Source organism: Gadus chalcogrammus, chromosome 8, assembly GCF_026213295.1.
Source record: "Gadus chalcogrammus isolate NIFS_2021 chromosome 8, NIFS_Gcha_1.0, whole genome shotgun sequence".
In the NCBI taxonomy this organism is placed as follows: domain Eukaryota; kingdom Metazoa; phylum Chordata; class Actinopteri; order Gadiformes; family Gadidae; genus Gadus; species Gadus chalcogrammus.
In genome coordinates this window covers 5,246,862-5,263,818 of record NC_079419.1, presented here as the reverse complement: position 1 = coordinate 5,263,818, position 16,957 = coordinate 5,246,862, and the positions used below count along the sequence as shown (strand labels likewise).

At 40.8% G+C, this 16,957-nt stretch overlaps 1 protein-coding gene across 1 annotated transcript; it reads right to left on the bottom strand.

The window, feature by feature from the left end:
- Positions 1 to 1,906: 1,906 nt before the first annotated feature.
- LOC130387202 (uncharacterized) lies at positions 1,907 to 7,965 on the bottom strand. Its single transcript, XM_056596210.1, has 14 exons — positions 7,467 to 7,965; positions 6,967 to 7,047; positions 6,371 to 6,757; positions 6,046 to 6,147; positions 5,240 to 5,472; positions 4,946 to 5,120; positions 4,733 to 4,826; positions 4,275 to 4,619; positions 4,055 to 4,172; positions 3,887 to 3,978; positions 3,688 to 3,802; positions 2,485 to 2,757; positions 2,198 to 2,365; positions 1,907 to 2,109 (listed from the first exon to the last, which is right to left on the bottom strand). The coding sequence occupies exons 6-14, from the start codon at positions 5,002 to 5,004 to the stop codon at positions 1,907 to 1,909; spliced, it is 1,467 nt and encodes a 488-aa protein (XP_056452185.1). The 5' UTR covers positions 5,005 to 5,120; positions 5,240 to 5,472; positions 6,046 to 6,147; positions 6,371 to 6,757; positions 6,967 to 7,047; positions 7,467 to 7,965.
- Positions 7,966 to 16,957: the final 8,992 nt, after the last annotated feature.

Here is a 16,957-nt window from a genome sequence, read left to right as displayed (position 1 = left end):
ATTCCATAATTTCCTTTAGTGGTTCGGCCTCCTAGTTGAATGAGCCTCTTTCATATGATACCACCACCACTGGGAAGTGGCAACAATTATCCGAATCCATATGGGGAAGGGGTGTGTGTGTGTGTGTGTGGGGGGGGGGGGGTACTTGTGGACAGTAGGGGTGTACAATAGACGTAATTAGGAAGCAAACTCAGGGGATGGAATGACCTCTCACAATGTTTAATTTAATAAATTGTTTCAAATAACCCTGCCTCGTTAAATCAATGAGTTTGGTGTTTTGCTTTCAAAAATACTAGGTTACAGAGGAAGTCTAAACTGCAGGAAATAAAAACATCCTAGGTGCCTTATAAGGATACCTTGGAATATCTTTGCCGCGTGGTTTTTAGAGCCATATAAGGATTGGAGGGAGCAACCACCATAGCAACCATGACAGTCAATTGACGTGGAAGCAGCCCTGTTAAAAATATTAGAATACCACCCTACACACTAAGGAGATTAATTATATTTAAATGATTATGACCATGGAGCTTTTACTTGCATGGGTTTACATTTCGTTCTGTGTAGCATGGAAAAATCGGAGAAACACTCCCATTCAGAATGCATTGGTTTACATTTCGTCCTTTGGACGATTTATTTATTTATTTTCAGTTTTTTGAGAAGGTGCTTCAAAAATGCCAAATTTTCTGCAATAATCCAAAATCCAATGGAAAAACCCGTTGGTATGTTGTCAAGGGAACCCAGGGCGACGCTCACTTTCGGGTTGGCCAACACACGTCATCCCTCCGCCATGTAGGCCTACTACTGTAAAAACACATGTTCAAGTTGAATGATAATGCATGAATTTATTCTTTATTCTGCCGTAGTATTTATTGAAAGGGGGGGGGGGGCATACAAGTCTTTTGGCCAAGGATCCACATCTGTGTGTAGGCTATGTGTGTTCACTGTTCAACCCCGCCCATACTCTCCGTTTTTAAAACAACCCGTGAAGATTGCAACCCTGCATCACCGTCACCTCCCCGTACTGGCAGCGATGGGAAGTTTCCAAATAATTATAATTTATGTATTGTATATAACCAGGAATTTATGTAGGCTTTTTTATAAAAAATAACCTTGTTTGTGCGTTCTTCAGGTGCCTCCACAGAGCTACGCGCGGATCCTGTAGATATAACACGCTATTTTATGTTGAAATGCGACGTAATCCAGTGTTCACGAAAACGTACACTGTCAACGAAAAATTTTGGCGACAAAGTAACCTAAGATAGGTGGCTCTGATGGTCTGTGTTGTTTTTTTAGATCATGTCAAACAAATCAATGTTTTAAAGGTAATCTTTTTGTCTCAATAACATTTCAATATGCAGCCCACTTTGTAGTCAATGAACAAGACAATAAGTAAAAGGCCTTTGTCCAAAATGCATGACATATGCGTCTTAGAGTGCCATATTAAGCGCTATATAAACTTCATTTATTATTATTATTATTATATGGTTTGTGATTGACCTATGGACGACACTATAGTTAAGTAGCCTACAGTATGGTATGTTTAAATGCGATGTTTTTTGGTATACACTGTTACGGTGTGTGCCACGAGAACCTTACTTGAACACCTTCTACAAGTTAACCACATTCCATATTTTGCATATTTTATCAATACAATTGCCATCACTATTCCATTACTATACTTACAGTATGCATGTATGCATTACATCCAAGCAAAATATTGACTATTTGATGTTTGTGCAATGTGCCATAAATCTTTGTGCACCTCTATAAGTCAAAAACAGCCAGAGGATAAGGAGTTGCAAGCGTAATTTTCAGGATGTTGTCATAAATACCTACACACAGCAAACACGAGTTCAACATCCATTTTAATATTGAACACAACATCACAACCATTTTCACTTCCTGTTCACTCCAGATCCTCAAGGTCAGAGCCAGAGTCACTGTCGGAATACACATCTGAAAAGATTGGAAGGACGTTCTCCGCTCCAGTCAAAACTTTGAGGTAGCATTGTCTCGCCAAAGCCATCATTTCCCGGACACGATGCAGCTTCTGTTTGGCGATGCTCTGCAGACCTTTCATTCCTTCCACAGTCAAAGCCCACTGTGAATCTTGAACATAAAACCAAGCCAGCATTAGTGACTTTTTTCATCAGTCATTGATGTGTACATTCATGTGATGTAAAATCTAAAATAATACCTGGCATTGTTGTGCTACAAATCAGCTCTTTTAAGGAATCCCCACGAAGTGTTAAGGACCTCCAGTGGCGGTTCATCTCTAACAAAAGGATCTTTTTTTCTTCCCTTAGTCTCCGTTCCGCCATGACACCGTCAAAAACTCTCCTCTTCGTCCTGAGGTCGACAGAGTCTGTGAAGCATTTATGAAAAGACTTTCATTCATATGTATGAACGATCAAAATAAATCTAATATAATCCATAAAAAGTGTGCCACATTTGCTGGAACTATTAAACAGCTGTTGTCCCTACCATTGCCAGGTAGCTGCCATGGCCAAGCTGTCTCTTCAGACAGAATGGTTTCAAAGCACAGAGTTTCTGTGCTCTGAACCATTCCGTTGTACTGCTGAACAGCAGCAGTCAAGATCCCTTTCTCCTCCCTGATCTTCCGGCGTGTCCTTGCGCGACCTTTGTTTGAGTCCTGTTCTTTGTAAAGTCGCTGGGAGCGTCTTTTTACACTCACAACCAGCGTCTCTATCTTCCTGGCCAAGGAAGCAGCAGCGTCTGTTGTGCTGCTGGTTGTTGCTGTAGAGAGGAGAAGGGTGTGTTACACTTTGAGTAACTTAGGGTGCACTCACACTAGGCCATCTGGCCGTTTTCACACCTAACCATGCTCAACTGGCCCCATTGTTCTCTGGCCTGCACTCACACTAGGCCATCTGGCCGTGGCCGTTGGCCGTCGCAACTGTGGCCTGGCCACTGTAGGCTCTTGTACATACGTCATCATGTCGTAACACGTCATCACCAAGCGTCCGCTGCATGGACCATAATAAAGTCTGCCGCCAGTCAGAGTTTTAACAACAATGGACAACAACACACAGAACACAGTTCGAGTACTTTTTCGACTTCTCTATGGGACCAACGTGAACCAACAGTTGAACCGCTTGACGCCATGTTTACCGTTTAATGGGAAAGAAGGCTTGTTGCCTTTATTATGTCCATGGTCGTCGCATGGACTATACGTCATCCAGCTCAGGTTGCGTAGCCGTGCGTGTGCGCGTATCGGCTCATTAGCATCTTTACCGTGGCGGCCCGTACCGTAGCAGCACACCTCTCCCATGTGGCCAAGTTGGCCTGGCCAGACTGGCCACACTCACACTGGCAGATTTCAGCACGGTTAGGTGTGAAAACGGCCACGGCCACGGCCAGATGGCCTAGTGTGAGTGCACCCTTATGTAACACTGCGATTTGATACAAATTATTTAAATCCTCCAATACCCTGTCTGTAACGAAAACCAACAGAAAACACATTTTACTATTAACCCATGAATTAAAGTAGTACTCTGAACTAGAGTATCAGATTATATCTTGAACGCTCTGTTGAAACTAGTTAGTGAAGAATGTTATAAGACGTGTAATCACTAATTCTGAGACTAAGAAAAAAACACAAATGACTGATTAAGACATAAATGTTCGCTATAAACTCTGAAAAACAACAACTAATAATTTACTCACTTTCTGCCCAATCCTTCACATCCCTGACCCAGTCCTCGAATTGCCCATCGGTCGCTGCCAACTCGGCCTTCATCGACTCCACTTCCATTGTCTTCATGTCGAGAGCTTTTGTGGTCTACAAACAATCAGAGACATTGGAATAATTAAGTAAAAATTAAACTCATAACTACCAAAAATAGCTTAAAAAATATATACATACTTTTAAATATCTGCGGGACAGGTAGGTGGCCAAGTTCTTCATCTTCTGCTCATTCCACCGCATGGCCATGAGTGTCAACATGTCGTTACGCCCTACAACAGAAAATATGATCTTATCACTATTTTGCCTATTTCCTAAACCAAAGTTTATACCTTGTCGCCAACTCACCTGCTTTTGACATGTGCTTTGTCGTAACTGCTATCCTAGAGACGAAGGCATTCACTTGTTCCACCTCCTCCCCAAGTGTTAACCCAGCCCCCTCCAGGAATGCTCCACTCCATTTGATCTGTTTAAAACATATTAAAAGACAAGGCACGTTATAATTTGATAATGTTGACGTGAAGGTTTTCACATAAAAAAATTCTGTCATATGTTGATGATAGCTTACTTCACATTTAAAATCATGGGCTTTTGCATGAAACACCGAGAGGAAGGGCTTCATTTCCAGCAGGTGTTGAAACTCGGGGCAGCTTTTGATGATTTTCTGCAGGTATGGCCAGTACTTGCAGGCTACATCCATGCAAAAGAATGTAGGACTACTACTGGCCAGCTTTTCCTGGAGAAAAAGGGGATAGGCAAAGATTTCTCCCCTGTACATGTTGAGGGCACAGAGGAGGACTCCATGACGACAAACAGCCAGCTCCAGTCCCTCCTCGTCCAGTTTGCTGGCTGATTTTTGGGACGTCTCTCGAGCCGCCGACCATTCCCCGCCACAAACACCTCTTCCGGAGACCTACAATATAACAATAGATTGATGAAAATGGTTTAGAAACTTACGGTTCATATCAATAATCTTTAATAGGTCAGCATTGTATTCTTGCATATATAAATATAATCTTCAATTACATGTTTTGTTGTGCTGTGAACATGGTTGACAAATCGTGTGACGTCTTCATCCTTTGCTATGAAGACGTCATTGAAAATGGCCTGCTCCTCAGATCTAAATAGAACAAAGGGACAGTTCATGATATCTTGAATTCTAAGGTTAATTTGTAGACATTAAGAGACTTATTTTTTTGTTATTAGAAAAACACTGACATCATGAATATTTGATTGTACCTTGCTGCGTTTTTGAAGCGGTAATGCTTGCGGTTTCCATCCACAGAAACCGCAAGCATATCCGGGCTGCATGCTCGACAGGTGAAGGGCTCCTCCTTGCAGAGGCTGTCCACCTCATATCTCACAGCCTCCCACTCGAAGAAGCTTTTCAAGAAGCTATCGCCTGAGATTTTCCCTGTCTATCACAAAAAGGACTTCTTGAACTAATGATATTTAAAAATTAAAATAGAAGGACACGGCATATCTATTCACAATATAAATTGGTCAAAAACAACAAATAACTTCAATACTCACACGCCCAAAGCGGACAGTTCGCTGATCGAGCATTTTTAAAAATGCCTGACAGGACAGTCCAGGTGCAGCCATTTTCAATTCTTCAAATGAGAAGAAAACATCCGTTTCATAGATTGTGGCAAAGTGAAGTGTTGCTGGCCAGTAGTCACACCTAAGAACTTCCTCAACTCCAGCAGTCCAAGTGGCTTTGCATGCACTGCAAGCCAACTCTGGCATGCTGAGCTCATGTCGTCCTTGAAAAAAACAAAAAACATTGTTATGTACATTTTCACACACTTAATTATCGAATAGTCTTTCTTAAGAGTATGTTGTGCATTTCTCAATACAAAACAAAACAATGTGATGTTCAGCACATCCATATGAGGCTGGGAGCTGGGCAGGACAAAAATACACATGCATCTAAAAACAAATATCATGGAAAACACCAAGCCTTGTTATGTTTTAATTTAGATGAGTACACCAAGGAGATGAGGATCAAAAATGTAGTACCTCAAAATAGTAGATTTCATAAGACCAGTCAGAAGAAGGAGTTATCATACAGAACTGTCAAAGTTATGTAACGTACTGTATGTATATTCTACATTCATTACGTGTAATGAAACTGGAATCACAGAAAAGAAAACTATGGCAAACATTTTTTATAAACATTTAGTTGTTGTGTCGACATCTCTGTCTAAATGTATTACTCAATACTCATGTTAAGATATCATACAAAGCTATTACAAACATTTGGGAGTTTGTGAGATGGGATAGATATTATTAAAAACAAACTTTTCAAAGAGGACAAATGTTCTTCACATTCTTACCATTCATTGTGATCACAGCCACAGATTTTCCTGGTTTGATCCTTAATGAGTCTGTTGGACAACCACAGATTTTTTCAGGGATCTCCACAGGTACATAACGCACTGAAAAAAGAAAATGTGGATTAATAATCATTTTTCTTGACTTGGTTATACACCATTGTAAAGTGACGGATATCTGACAAAAAATAGAATGAACTTTACGGTAGAAAATTAAGAAGACTTGAAGAATATGAAGCACACTGCTGATAAGTATTAAAGTTAACACGAAGAAGCTAAATGTTCAGTCAAGCTAGAAAATATATTTTGTACACAAACCAGAACTTACCACAGGGGATAAGGGCCCTATTCAACACATACGTTGTTGGGGGCAATGGCTGGAAGAATCCCGCAGTACTGACATCTCTGTTGTGGAGGGGGTGTCTGGTGTGCATGCTGACATCACAGTCGGCACAGAAGAAGGGGCGTGGACGGCAATCACGGCAACGGACAACAGCGGAATTGCTCGTACACTGTTGGCACATGTGGGCTTCCACATTTTCTCGTGCAACTGCAGTGTTAACCAGCTGTGGTCTTGCTGCCCTCCAGCTTTCTGAAAAGATCGTTTTTCTGGTGCTCCAGTTGGATGAAGCCACAAGAGGTCTTGGGGTTGGTGCTTCCATCTCATCTCCTGTGGCATCACACAAAGACAGCTGGAGGTCTTGTAAAAACCCCTCTGTTCAAATGGTTAAAAAAAAAAATCAAAACACTAATATTTGTTTATTTAACAGTGTACTGTATGTAGTGGCTGTTAAAGGCATAACATTTTTTCATAATTTTGATAATAAGAATTTCAAATACAAAGGATTGCATACACTGCATATACAACCAAAAAATATCTTAACACAATGCTTTGGGCAATTGGAAGCAACGTAAGGTACATACCAATAGCCTCTGGAGCAAAGACCACCTCAGAGCTAGTGTCAGGAACATCAACAGGAGGATTAGACTTCTGACTGCAGCTAGCTGTACCAGAATAAAAAACAAAGAATTATTCACAGCATTAAAATGGTCTACTTGTCCCAACGCTACTTGCACATGATACAAGTCCAGTCGGTTATCAGTTATCAGTGATATCAGCGCACAGATTTAAAAGAAAACACAGACCCCAGCCACGGTCTGTTCCCCCTTCTGACCAAACCCAAATTGTATAAGCCTGTGTAGTCTAGTATGACAATTGCGATAATCTACATAATGTTGTTACTTGAAGAAAAATAAGACAAAATAAATAAATTCACTTTGCAAATCAGTTATCTTAATATTGCTTCTGGTTTGTTAGTCATGGTGTAAAACATTAAAAGCTTTATGTTTTCCTTGATTTGGTATAAACTAAATATATGTATAGATATATATTATTTTTTTTGTATGCAAAAAACAATACTGACCCTGGTTAGACTGACTCCGCCTTGAGTGTGGTACTCGGATTACGTTGCCATCGCTATCCCTCTTCTTCCACTTAACCTTTGGCAGAGGTGCAGTAGCTTGCTCTTTCTGGAGCCCACCCACCAAGTCATCCACCTCTTGCAAGTCCAGCTTATGAACCAGGTCATCAGAACTCTGGAGCAGATCCTCAAGCTCTGAATCGCTCATGATGAAGACTCACAGACAGATAGACAGGCAACAGAAAGATGAACAAATAAGACAAACACAAAGATAAGCACAGTGACAGTGAGAGACAACGGCTAACAGGTAAAACACATCAAGGACAAGTAAACAAGAAAAGACGTGGCTCTAAAAAGTGCCTTTGGGTGGTTCTGTTTGCAATAAACTAGAAGAGGGTTGGTAGGATGACAAATTTGCAGGATCTGTTGAGAAAAGAGAGGGCAGAATTGGGAACTCAAACTTGATTGAGATACAGAACAGATTGACAAATAAAAGGTAGCATTTCATTTGAAGGGATATGTAGGCTACGCCCACAGATCAGAGAACTTCTGGTGGTAGCATATGACTTATAATACTTATAATTTAATCTAATATTCTGGAAACAAAGTTTAAAGCCTATTTTTTGTGATTTTCCAAACAGAACCGTATTTATTTCAAATATTTTATTCTGCATACATGTTGCTTATGTAAAGAGACTATAATCATTATATGTATACTCTCTCTGATCAACAACGGTATGTATACATGTTGTAGGAGTGGACAATAGTGTGGTAGACTCTTGAATAGGCTGTCTAAATGCTTTAGGTCGATCAAAGCACATCTCAGTCATTGATGCAAGGTAGCCATCACACACCACATTAAAGATTACATCGTGACCTGATTTAAACATTTAGGAAACATGTTTCTTGTTCATAGCAACGGTCAATATCGTTTATGCAAGGCTCTTCAAATAAAATTACACTAAAATAAAGTTTACATTTAAAGACTTAGCCTTTTTCATCCTGTAGCCCTACTAGCTGGCTGTAGGGCTCGGATAGGCTACTAGCTGGCTAAAATACATCTGTGCACATTTATGACGGTGTAATGTCTTAAATAAATCTGTCAAATTAAATTGCTACTGTACAGCTCTAAATGGGCTACCCACTACATTTGGGCTGATATTATACATTTTTGTGGCGTAGTTTTAGTCCTACTTCTTATTTTTAGTCTCTTAACCATTCAATGCGCGCTCTTACCTGGGGTAAAGCGAAAACTGCAACTTCCGCCAAGGACGACGCTCGGAAGTTCCGGCACAGATGTACGTAACATTGGCTTGTGTAAATAACAAGGATACAATGCTGTGTTAAGGGCAAGAAACGTCACAGATATTTTTTTTAAATCATCGTTAGGGTAAAAACCTAAAAAACGGACATTACACTACTACCGGGACAGGTCCTCTGACTTCCAATGGGACAGGTGCCCACGGCGTCTTTCAGCCCGTCCCTAGCAACCTGACGTCATTGAAACATCTGTCCAGCCATAAACATCGTTCTTATATCTATCAAGTAGGACAGATAGCGTCTATTAGAGCCGATGTCGGCTTAATACATGAGTGACCGGAGCAGATGCTCACAGGAAATCCCAAGAAAGAAGACGCCATAATGTTGTTCAATAGGAGAACATTATTATAAGGTTACATAAATATCTTATTACACGGGTCTTTTCAATGCCGTGGAACGCTCGGTTCACCCTTCACAACTTCCGGCGTGAATTATATTTGATAATTCATCGTTGCCAAGTATAATTGACCGCTGTCAAGGTAAACGAAGGATTTGTTTGGATACTACGAATGCTGGTAACAAATTAATAGTAAAAAGACACACCATGTGAAGTTAGTATTTCGTTTAGGCAAGTATCCGTGTAATGAGCGTCGCCGGTCATTATCTAAAATAAGCCGTTATCGCCTGAAGGCAATAATTGTTCTATACATTATCCCTTACATAACCAGCAAAGACAATGGTTTTATACCCATGATTTAAACGGCTTGCGAGCTGCTGGTTTCAGCGTCCGTAGCAACCATCATAGCAACCATGTTGTAATCATTATGTGGAGACGACTGAAATATTCTTCGCCATAACTATCAAACAAAACATCCTTCATATTCGCACATTCGTAAAATGCACATTTCTCGCTAAAAAATGTTTACATAAACACTTTTAATGGCGTAACTATTCTAAAATACCATATTTTCCGATGAAGCATCTACCCTTTTTTCCATCGCGGTTTGCCTACAGAGCAGCGCACCTGCATTTAATATATCCGTGAATTATCACATATCTCAGAATCAAAGGTGAAAGTAGAAACGGGTGGCCAAACGCTGTCATATTATCACAGACAATTTTAAGTAGAAACGGGTGGCCAAAAGCTGTCATATTCTTAGTTATCACAGACAATTTTTAACAATAAATGTTCTGTACGGAGCTCCTTAAGGGACAATAGGGAGAAAGCTCCCGGACAGAACCTTAGATGGAAGTCGTGCTTAGTGACAAATCACGACAAATACTTCCAATTGATATGCATGAGTTTGAAAATTGTGCTTTTTGACACGAACATTTAGAAAATACGTGTACCTGATCACGTTTCAATAGATTAAATAACGTGACAGTGTCACCTATTTTCGTGAGCCCGGGATGCCTGTACGCCGGCCATTATCGCCCGATGAAATATTCTTCGTCATATCTATCAAACCAAACATCCTTCACATTCGCCGAACGACGATTATGAAAGTAAAAGGCACATTTCTCGGTAAAAATGTTTACATAAACACTTTTAATGGTGTAACTATTCTAAAATATCATATTTTCCACCCAGGATAAAAAGTATGTCCGCCATTTTCACAGAAGAATATCCTAAAAAACTATCCAATAGGAAAGATGCTCACATCGTCTATTAGAGACGTAGTGAGGCACCCCCCATTCCGTATGCAGAAGACGCCGAAGGGTACCTTTAACGTCACAGAGCGAATAAAAAGGGTACCTTTCACGTCAGTCACCGACGCTAAAGGGCCTTTGCCAACAGTCGGTATTTGACGTTCTCGGAGTGAGACTGTGTTGCAGATATGCTTTAACACTCGTTTTCTGGACGAGTTTTTCTGGTTGGATGTTATTTTTAGTTATTTTAAACTTATCTGTTGTCAGTGGTTTATTTTGTTCTATTTGTATTAAGTTATTCCAATGAGACTGTTTATGTTACGGTTGATATTTTACCCACCATATTTTGGGAAAGGTTATTTGGGATTAATTTCCTGTTTTGATTTAAAGAATATGTTACTTGTATTGAATGGTCCAAAATGTTGATTGTATGCATATTATTTATCAAAAAAATAAAGGCCTTTAATATATATTTGTTTACAAGAAAAAAAACTATATATGTATAAAGATAGATATATTTATATATATGAAGACATGTATACATTGACAAATATTCAGTAACGTTAGATGATGATTTATACACGATACATGTTAGATGTCAGAAAGACCATTCACGAAGTTGCATAGTAAATTATTAATTAACAAGTTTATTGTAGTTAAACACCAATTACTTACATTGATAACAACATCTTTTTTTAAGTAGGCCTAACAAAAGTAGGCCTATGTCGAGAATGACTGCAAGTCTTGAATTTGCGCTGAATAAAATATTCATTGGGTTATTTTTAGACCCTGAAGCAAATTGTATACATTTTATATATAAAATCTATAGTGGGCTTTGTTTATGCATATTTTCGTGGATGCTATTTTTTGCACCATTTAAACATGTGTGTAAAAGCAGCACGGCCGGCGCCAGTTTCTTAAACCTTAGTCATGCATGACAGTACAAGAAAGGGAACTTCAGGGATGACTAGAAGACCAAATAATCAGAAGGAGAGCAGCAGAGGCTGCGGCATTGAATTCCGTGTTGCTCTGTGTGAGAACAGCAACAAGGATTTACTGTTCTATTTTTCTAGGTCTTGTAAATTTTTCTTTTCTTTCTTGAGATTTAAAATATTTAAATGATCTAGAAAGCCATTTTGTATTAATTTGAATTAATTAAAACACATTAAAATCGTGTAACTCATCAAGTGAATTATTGTGCCAAAGGTTTTTCTCTAATTGTATTTTATTTATTTATTTATTTCATGATATATTTTCTTTAAATAATTAAAATCATTTTCCCATCAAAAGTACTACACATATAGCACTCCTTATCGATTAATAATCAGTATTTTGAAATTGCTTATTTAAATGTTGGCTTATATCACGAAGTAGGGGTTAGTCTTTGTTTATTTATTTGAATGTTGAGTGTATTTTATGTAGCCTAAAAGTTAAATGCAAGCTCCTTACAAAACCTACAATAGTTAGGCTATGTTATATTTAAAATAAGTAGCCTACATTGTAGGCCTACGGCGAACAGCACAACAAATAGAGGAAAGAATATGCAGACCAACTCCTGAAGTCCCAGTCACTTCGGGATTGACCCCTACGTGATGGACAGAATTCCCTTGAGAGCTGGTGAAGTCCCGCGGGAGCACCGCGCTGCGCACCTGGCACCGCAGGTCGACCGCTAATCTCCTCCAGGACTCCTGAGTCAGCCTCCGAGGCCGCAACCCTGGAGGTCCTCTCTATAGATACTTTGATCCAACGACCCCCCCCCCCCCCACCCCCCACGACAGAAAGAGGATCCATTTTATCATTCTAATTTCGATATTATAATTTAAAAAAATACAGAGAAGGGCCTGTTTTTAGCAGGAAAATGAAACCAGGCCGACAACGTGTGAAAAAGAAAAAAAAGTTTTGCCCTGATTTTTTTATATAATCCTCTATATAGTTTGAGCAATATATGATTTACAAACAATAATGATTAATTAAAAGTAGGCCTACATTTTTGTTAATTCGTCGAGTAATCCCTAAACCTTTTAGCCTATATGCACATTTACAAGGCCTGCACCTCAAATAAATCGTCCAAAACCCTTGACCTCCGCGTTGAGTTCACTCGTTGTTCACAATGCGTTATCAATCAAGGTCTCATAAATGAATCGTCCTATAATTATAGCCTACTAGAAGAGGGTAGGAAGCCATCGGCCCTGAACCCCGTCATTGAGTCCACATTATACAAACCCAGCGAGATGTTTTGTCAGTTCTGCCCCCACGCAGTCACCCTGTAAATAATCAAGTAAATAATGTAGACCAGTGTCATACCTGAGAAACAACTTCAGCATGCAAACACTTGCGACGCATTCAATCTGCTGTTGAGCAGCGAGCAGAACCGCACCGTAATCCCCGTCCAAAGGCCTGTGTGCAGTCACCATCCAACCTTATTTCCTGCAGCGCTTACAGTATCATATGCTGGCCTGTCATTGCACAGAAAACAATCCTGAAATATGACGCTGCTAATGAAAGATGTTAATTGTTGAACATGGGGGTGCTTGTAAGGCGGAATAACACCGGGGAATAGGAATGCTTACGCTGAAGAATAGTTGGCCCTGGTAAGTCCGGTTGTTTAAACTGAGCATTAGCTGAATTGTTGATGGAAAGACGAAAAGGCGTCAGGGGATATCCTGAGAGCTTTCTGGACGGGGATGACGGATGGTATCGAACTGATAGGCCGATACTAGCTCCTTGTCAAACCTCCCTGACAGGCCGTCAGGCCTTAAGAGACTTTGTTGACATAAGGGGTTATTGAGATGTTAAGTATATAAATTCATTTAATGAAATTAGACTGAACATTCGTCATAGTAACCACGTTGGAAGAGTTAGACTAAATGTGAAATGTTGATTAATTGGTTATTGATTTAATTTATAATTATAGGGAAATGCTTGTATTGCAATGCCATTCTGTTAATATTCGTGCTGCTTTTCCTCCAGGAAAATACAACCATAATAATAATCATAATAATCATTATAATAATATATAATTTAATACTATAATTATAGCATAACGTTATAATACACACAATATTTATAAAAATCATATTCATAATAATAATAATAGGGAAGAAATATCAGCATACATATAGAAAAGGTATGAATCAACAAAGAAAAGGAAACAACATTCAATTCAAGGGCTATTTAGACGCGCGCTCCCGTGCGACTGGGAGCGCGCATTGTCTCGCTGGGGTCCGAGTGAGTGACGCAGGAGGTCTCCGGTAACACCGAGGTCAACGTCAACCCCTCTGCCTCTCACCACGGTCCCGTGTGGGTGAGCTCTGCCAACCACGTGTGGCGGCAGACGGCCACTGGAGCACCGTTGAGAACACACTGCCTCCCTCATTACATCTGCAATAAGGAAGGCCGTGACCCTCACTGACTCCATACATTATGACCCACGCCGGCGCCAGCAGCTCCCACCAATAAGAACAAGTTAGAACCAAAAATAACCCGAGCAAACGTGGGTCTGTAGTGCTTGGGGCCTCCGTGCAACCTGGCGACCAATGCTGTGGTATTAATCGTGTATTGGTACATTTAGGGCCACATTTGAAGTCATCACCATGACTGTCGTTTTGAATTGTTTTCAGATTTTTCCGTCCAGTGGTCCCACGCCCGTGGTCTCATCAGTGCAACGCAGCGCAAAAATTTAACATAATAGTTTGTTACTGCCGCGTTATCTCCTCCTCCACGAGCTGTCAATCTCCGCCTAATTAAAAAATATGGCCCGCCCACTATGTTTGTTTGCCCACGGATTGGAGCCGTCAGGCCTGGGTTGGTTTCCGTGTGTGTATGTATGTGTGTGTGTGTGTGTGTGTGTGTGTGTGTGTGTGTGTGTGTGTGTGTGTGTGTGTGTGTGTGTGTGTGTGTGTGTGTGTGTGTGTGTGTGTGTGTGTTTGCGCGTGCGTGCGTGCGTGCTTGTGCGCGCCATTCCCCTCACTGTGCCAAAATACTGAACCGCATCAAAACCTTGACAAAACATTCCCAGTGTCACCAATGAGTGTATGAGTAAAATGGCGAGACAGAGAGCGAGCGAGAGAGAGATATATATATATATATATATATATATATATATATATATATATAGAGAGAGAGAGAGAGAGAGAGAGAGAGAGAGAGAGAGAGAGAGAGAGAGAAAACTATTAAGAGAGAGAGAAAGAAATGGATGAAGTATATGAAGATCAGGATGGTAGAATATCAGAAGAATATTTATAATAATTATGTTCTGGCTATACGAGCCACCACACTCTAACCTAAAACGGTTTCCCATGCCCCCATTCACCTCTGTCCTAATCACCATCCACTACCTTTACTGTACCCCCTGCTTTCTTTACTGCTCAATAGAGTTCTTAGCTTGTATCTGAGAAAATAACCCATTTGTATGAGCCAATTCTACTGCATCTAGAACGCCCACCTCTGTATTTCCTGCAATATACATAAAGGATCTGTTAATTTACTCACCTCAAACGTCCTGCCACACTGGGACCACCATCCTGTTATCTACAAATCCAGATCGGTGTGTTTCTATTGCCGGAGTAAGGCTACGGTCTGAATACTTTTCAATGTGAGATGTGACACTGGCATGGAATAAAAGACACATTTAATTGTGCTGCAGAGGACTTTTCGACATTCGTGACTGTGGCGTCGTGGCTCTCTGCTGCCACCTGTCTGTCTCTGGAGGACTGCGTGAGGGAAATCATCGTGTGTGGGAGTCTGCTGCAAGAAAGGAACAGGGGAATGCGCTGAGTAATGCTGAATAAGCGTGCTGCCTCTTCCGACCGAACAATATGTTGATGTCGTACTAATGTGGTGTATAACACGGTATCCTCTTTGTCAATGCTGGACTGACTGGACATAACTGTGCCTGGAGGTCTTATGTGTGGGAGAGGGGCCAACTCGTTTTTTAATAAAGTTCAGCTAGTTTTACTTTAACGCCAACCCACACATCCACACACTCACAGACAGACAGACACACAGACACAGACACACACAGACACACAGACACAGACACACACAGACACACAGACACACAGACACACACACACACACACACACACACACACACACACACACACACACACACACACACACACACACACACACACACACACACACACACACACACACACACAAATACCCAATTAGTTGGCCAGTAAATCGACAATCCAAGCATAGCTGTAATTTAATAATTTATATCACATATTTATAACGGGGAAACGGACGGGGGATAAACGGGGGATAAAACAGATACAAAGAAAACAAACTAGGCGTAAGTACTGCCTTAATAATATTATGTTGTCAATACAGATCGGTGTATCAAGAGTTAACGTTGGAAGAGTTCATAGTTACTTTGCAACTCCACACAGGAAGCTATCGAGGTTCTAACACAAATAACAATCAGGGCTAAGTAAACCAAAATACAAGCGTGGTGGCAAAGGGTAGTCTTATCAATCAGCAAACGTTTTTCCTCCTCAATGACCAGACTAAGCCAAACATTTCAGCAACAAATATTAACACTTTAAATCGGTTCCACAACACATCAATGCACCGTAACGGTCTCCCCACTTAAACATCCTCTATCAACATTATTCATCAAAATCACCTTGTTGTGCCGATTCTGTCCTAGCCTGCATGCGCCTGCCACAAAGGTAAACAATGGCAATTAAGCATTTCATTGACATTTTATGAAATACTTGTCTCACAATGCACTAGTTAGTCCACAGAATCCCTATAATCTTAGTGCAATCTCGTACAGCTCTCTCCACTCCAAAGGACTGGCTTGCAACCCTACCCACCATTACTAGCGACCACAGTGTTTACCGAGAGACACATCCCAGCAAAATCAGCCCTAACCACAAGGCCCCATCAGCAGGACTGAGCTCTAGAGCTGTATATATGGCCCTTCTGTCCCATTGATTAAGGACAGGATTCTCCACTCGGAGCCGTTAAACGAGCCAACCATTCTTTGGCAGTAGCTGGCAGCGTTGTCTGGGAAGGTGACAACTTTTCCCAGAAGGCTGCACATTGAAAACAGAGCAGATGGGGGCGAAACACGTTGCATCGATTGGTCGGTTTGACAGATAAACCCTCAAACTGGGATCCGAATCACAGGCGTGTGTGAGCAGTCGCCCCCGGCAACGCAGCGGATAAAAGGAAGCGCCTAATTTTATATACAAATAAAAGGAAATGAGACAATGGCAGGACACAAGCACAGCACATGTTCGGAGAAGAGCGGTAATCCTGTGGTTAATAATGCTCTACATTCAGCATCTTTACCGCCCGTCAATATTAGAGTCTGGCTATATATACACCAACCCCTGATGATTCCCATTTGGAAAGCAGATGTCCCTGTGAGGGTGACGACCCCGTGCTACGCATGTTAAAACATGGTGGGATGCGCCTCTATTTTATAATTCATTCCATCGTTGTTGGCGAACCTGACGTCACATGAGAAACAGTTCTCTGTTACATTTTCAGTGATGGTTGTGTGTTGCTTTGATCTCTTCCTATGTGCTGTCGTAGACAACATGGATTAGTTCTGTTTTCTTACAGGT

Bases quoted from the DNA above. Each gene is read 5' to 3' on its own strand.
- LOC130387202 (XM_056596210.1), bottom strand. From the start codon at position 5,004: ATGCTTGCGGTTTCTGTGGATGGAAACCGCAAGCATTACCGCTTCAAA. The intron at 4,827-4,945 runs GTACAATCAAAT...TGTTCTATTTAG, and splicing joins CGCTTCAAAAACGCAGCAAG to ATCTGAGGAGCAGGCCATTT. The intron at 4,173-4,274 runs GTAAGCTATCAT...TGTTTTAAACAG, and splicing joins CCCATGATTTTAAATGTGAA to ATCAAATGGAGTGGAGCATT.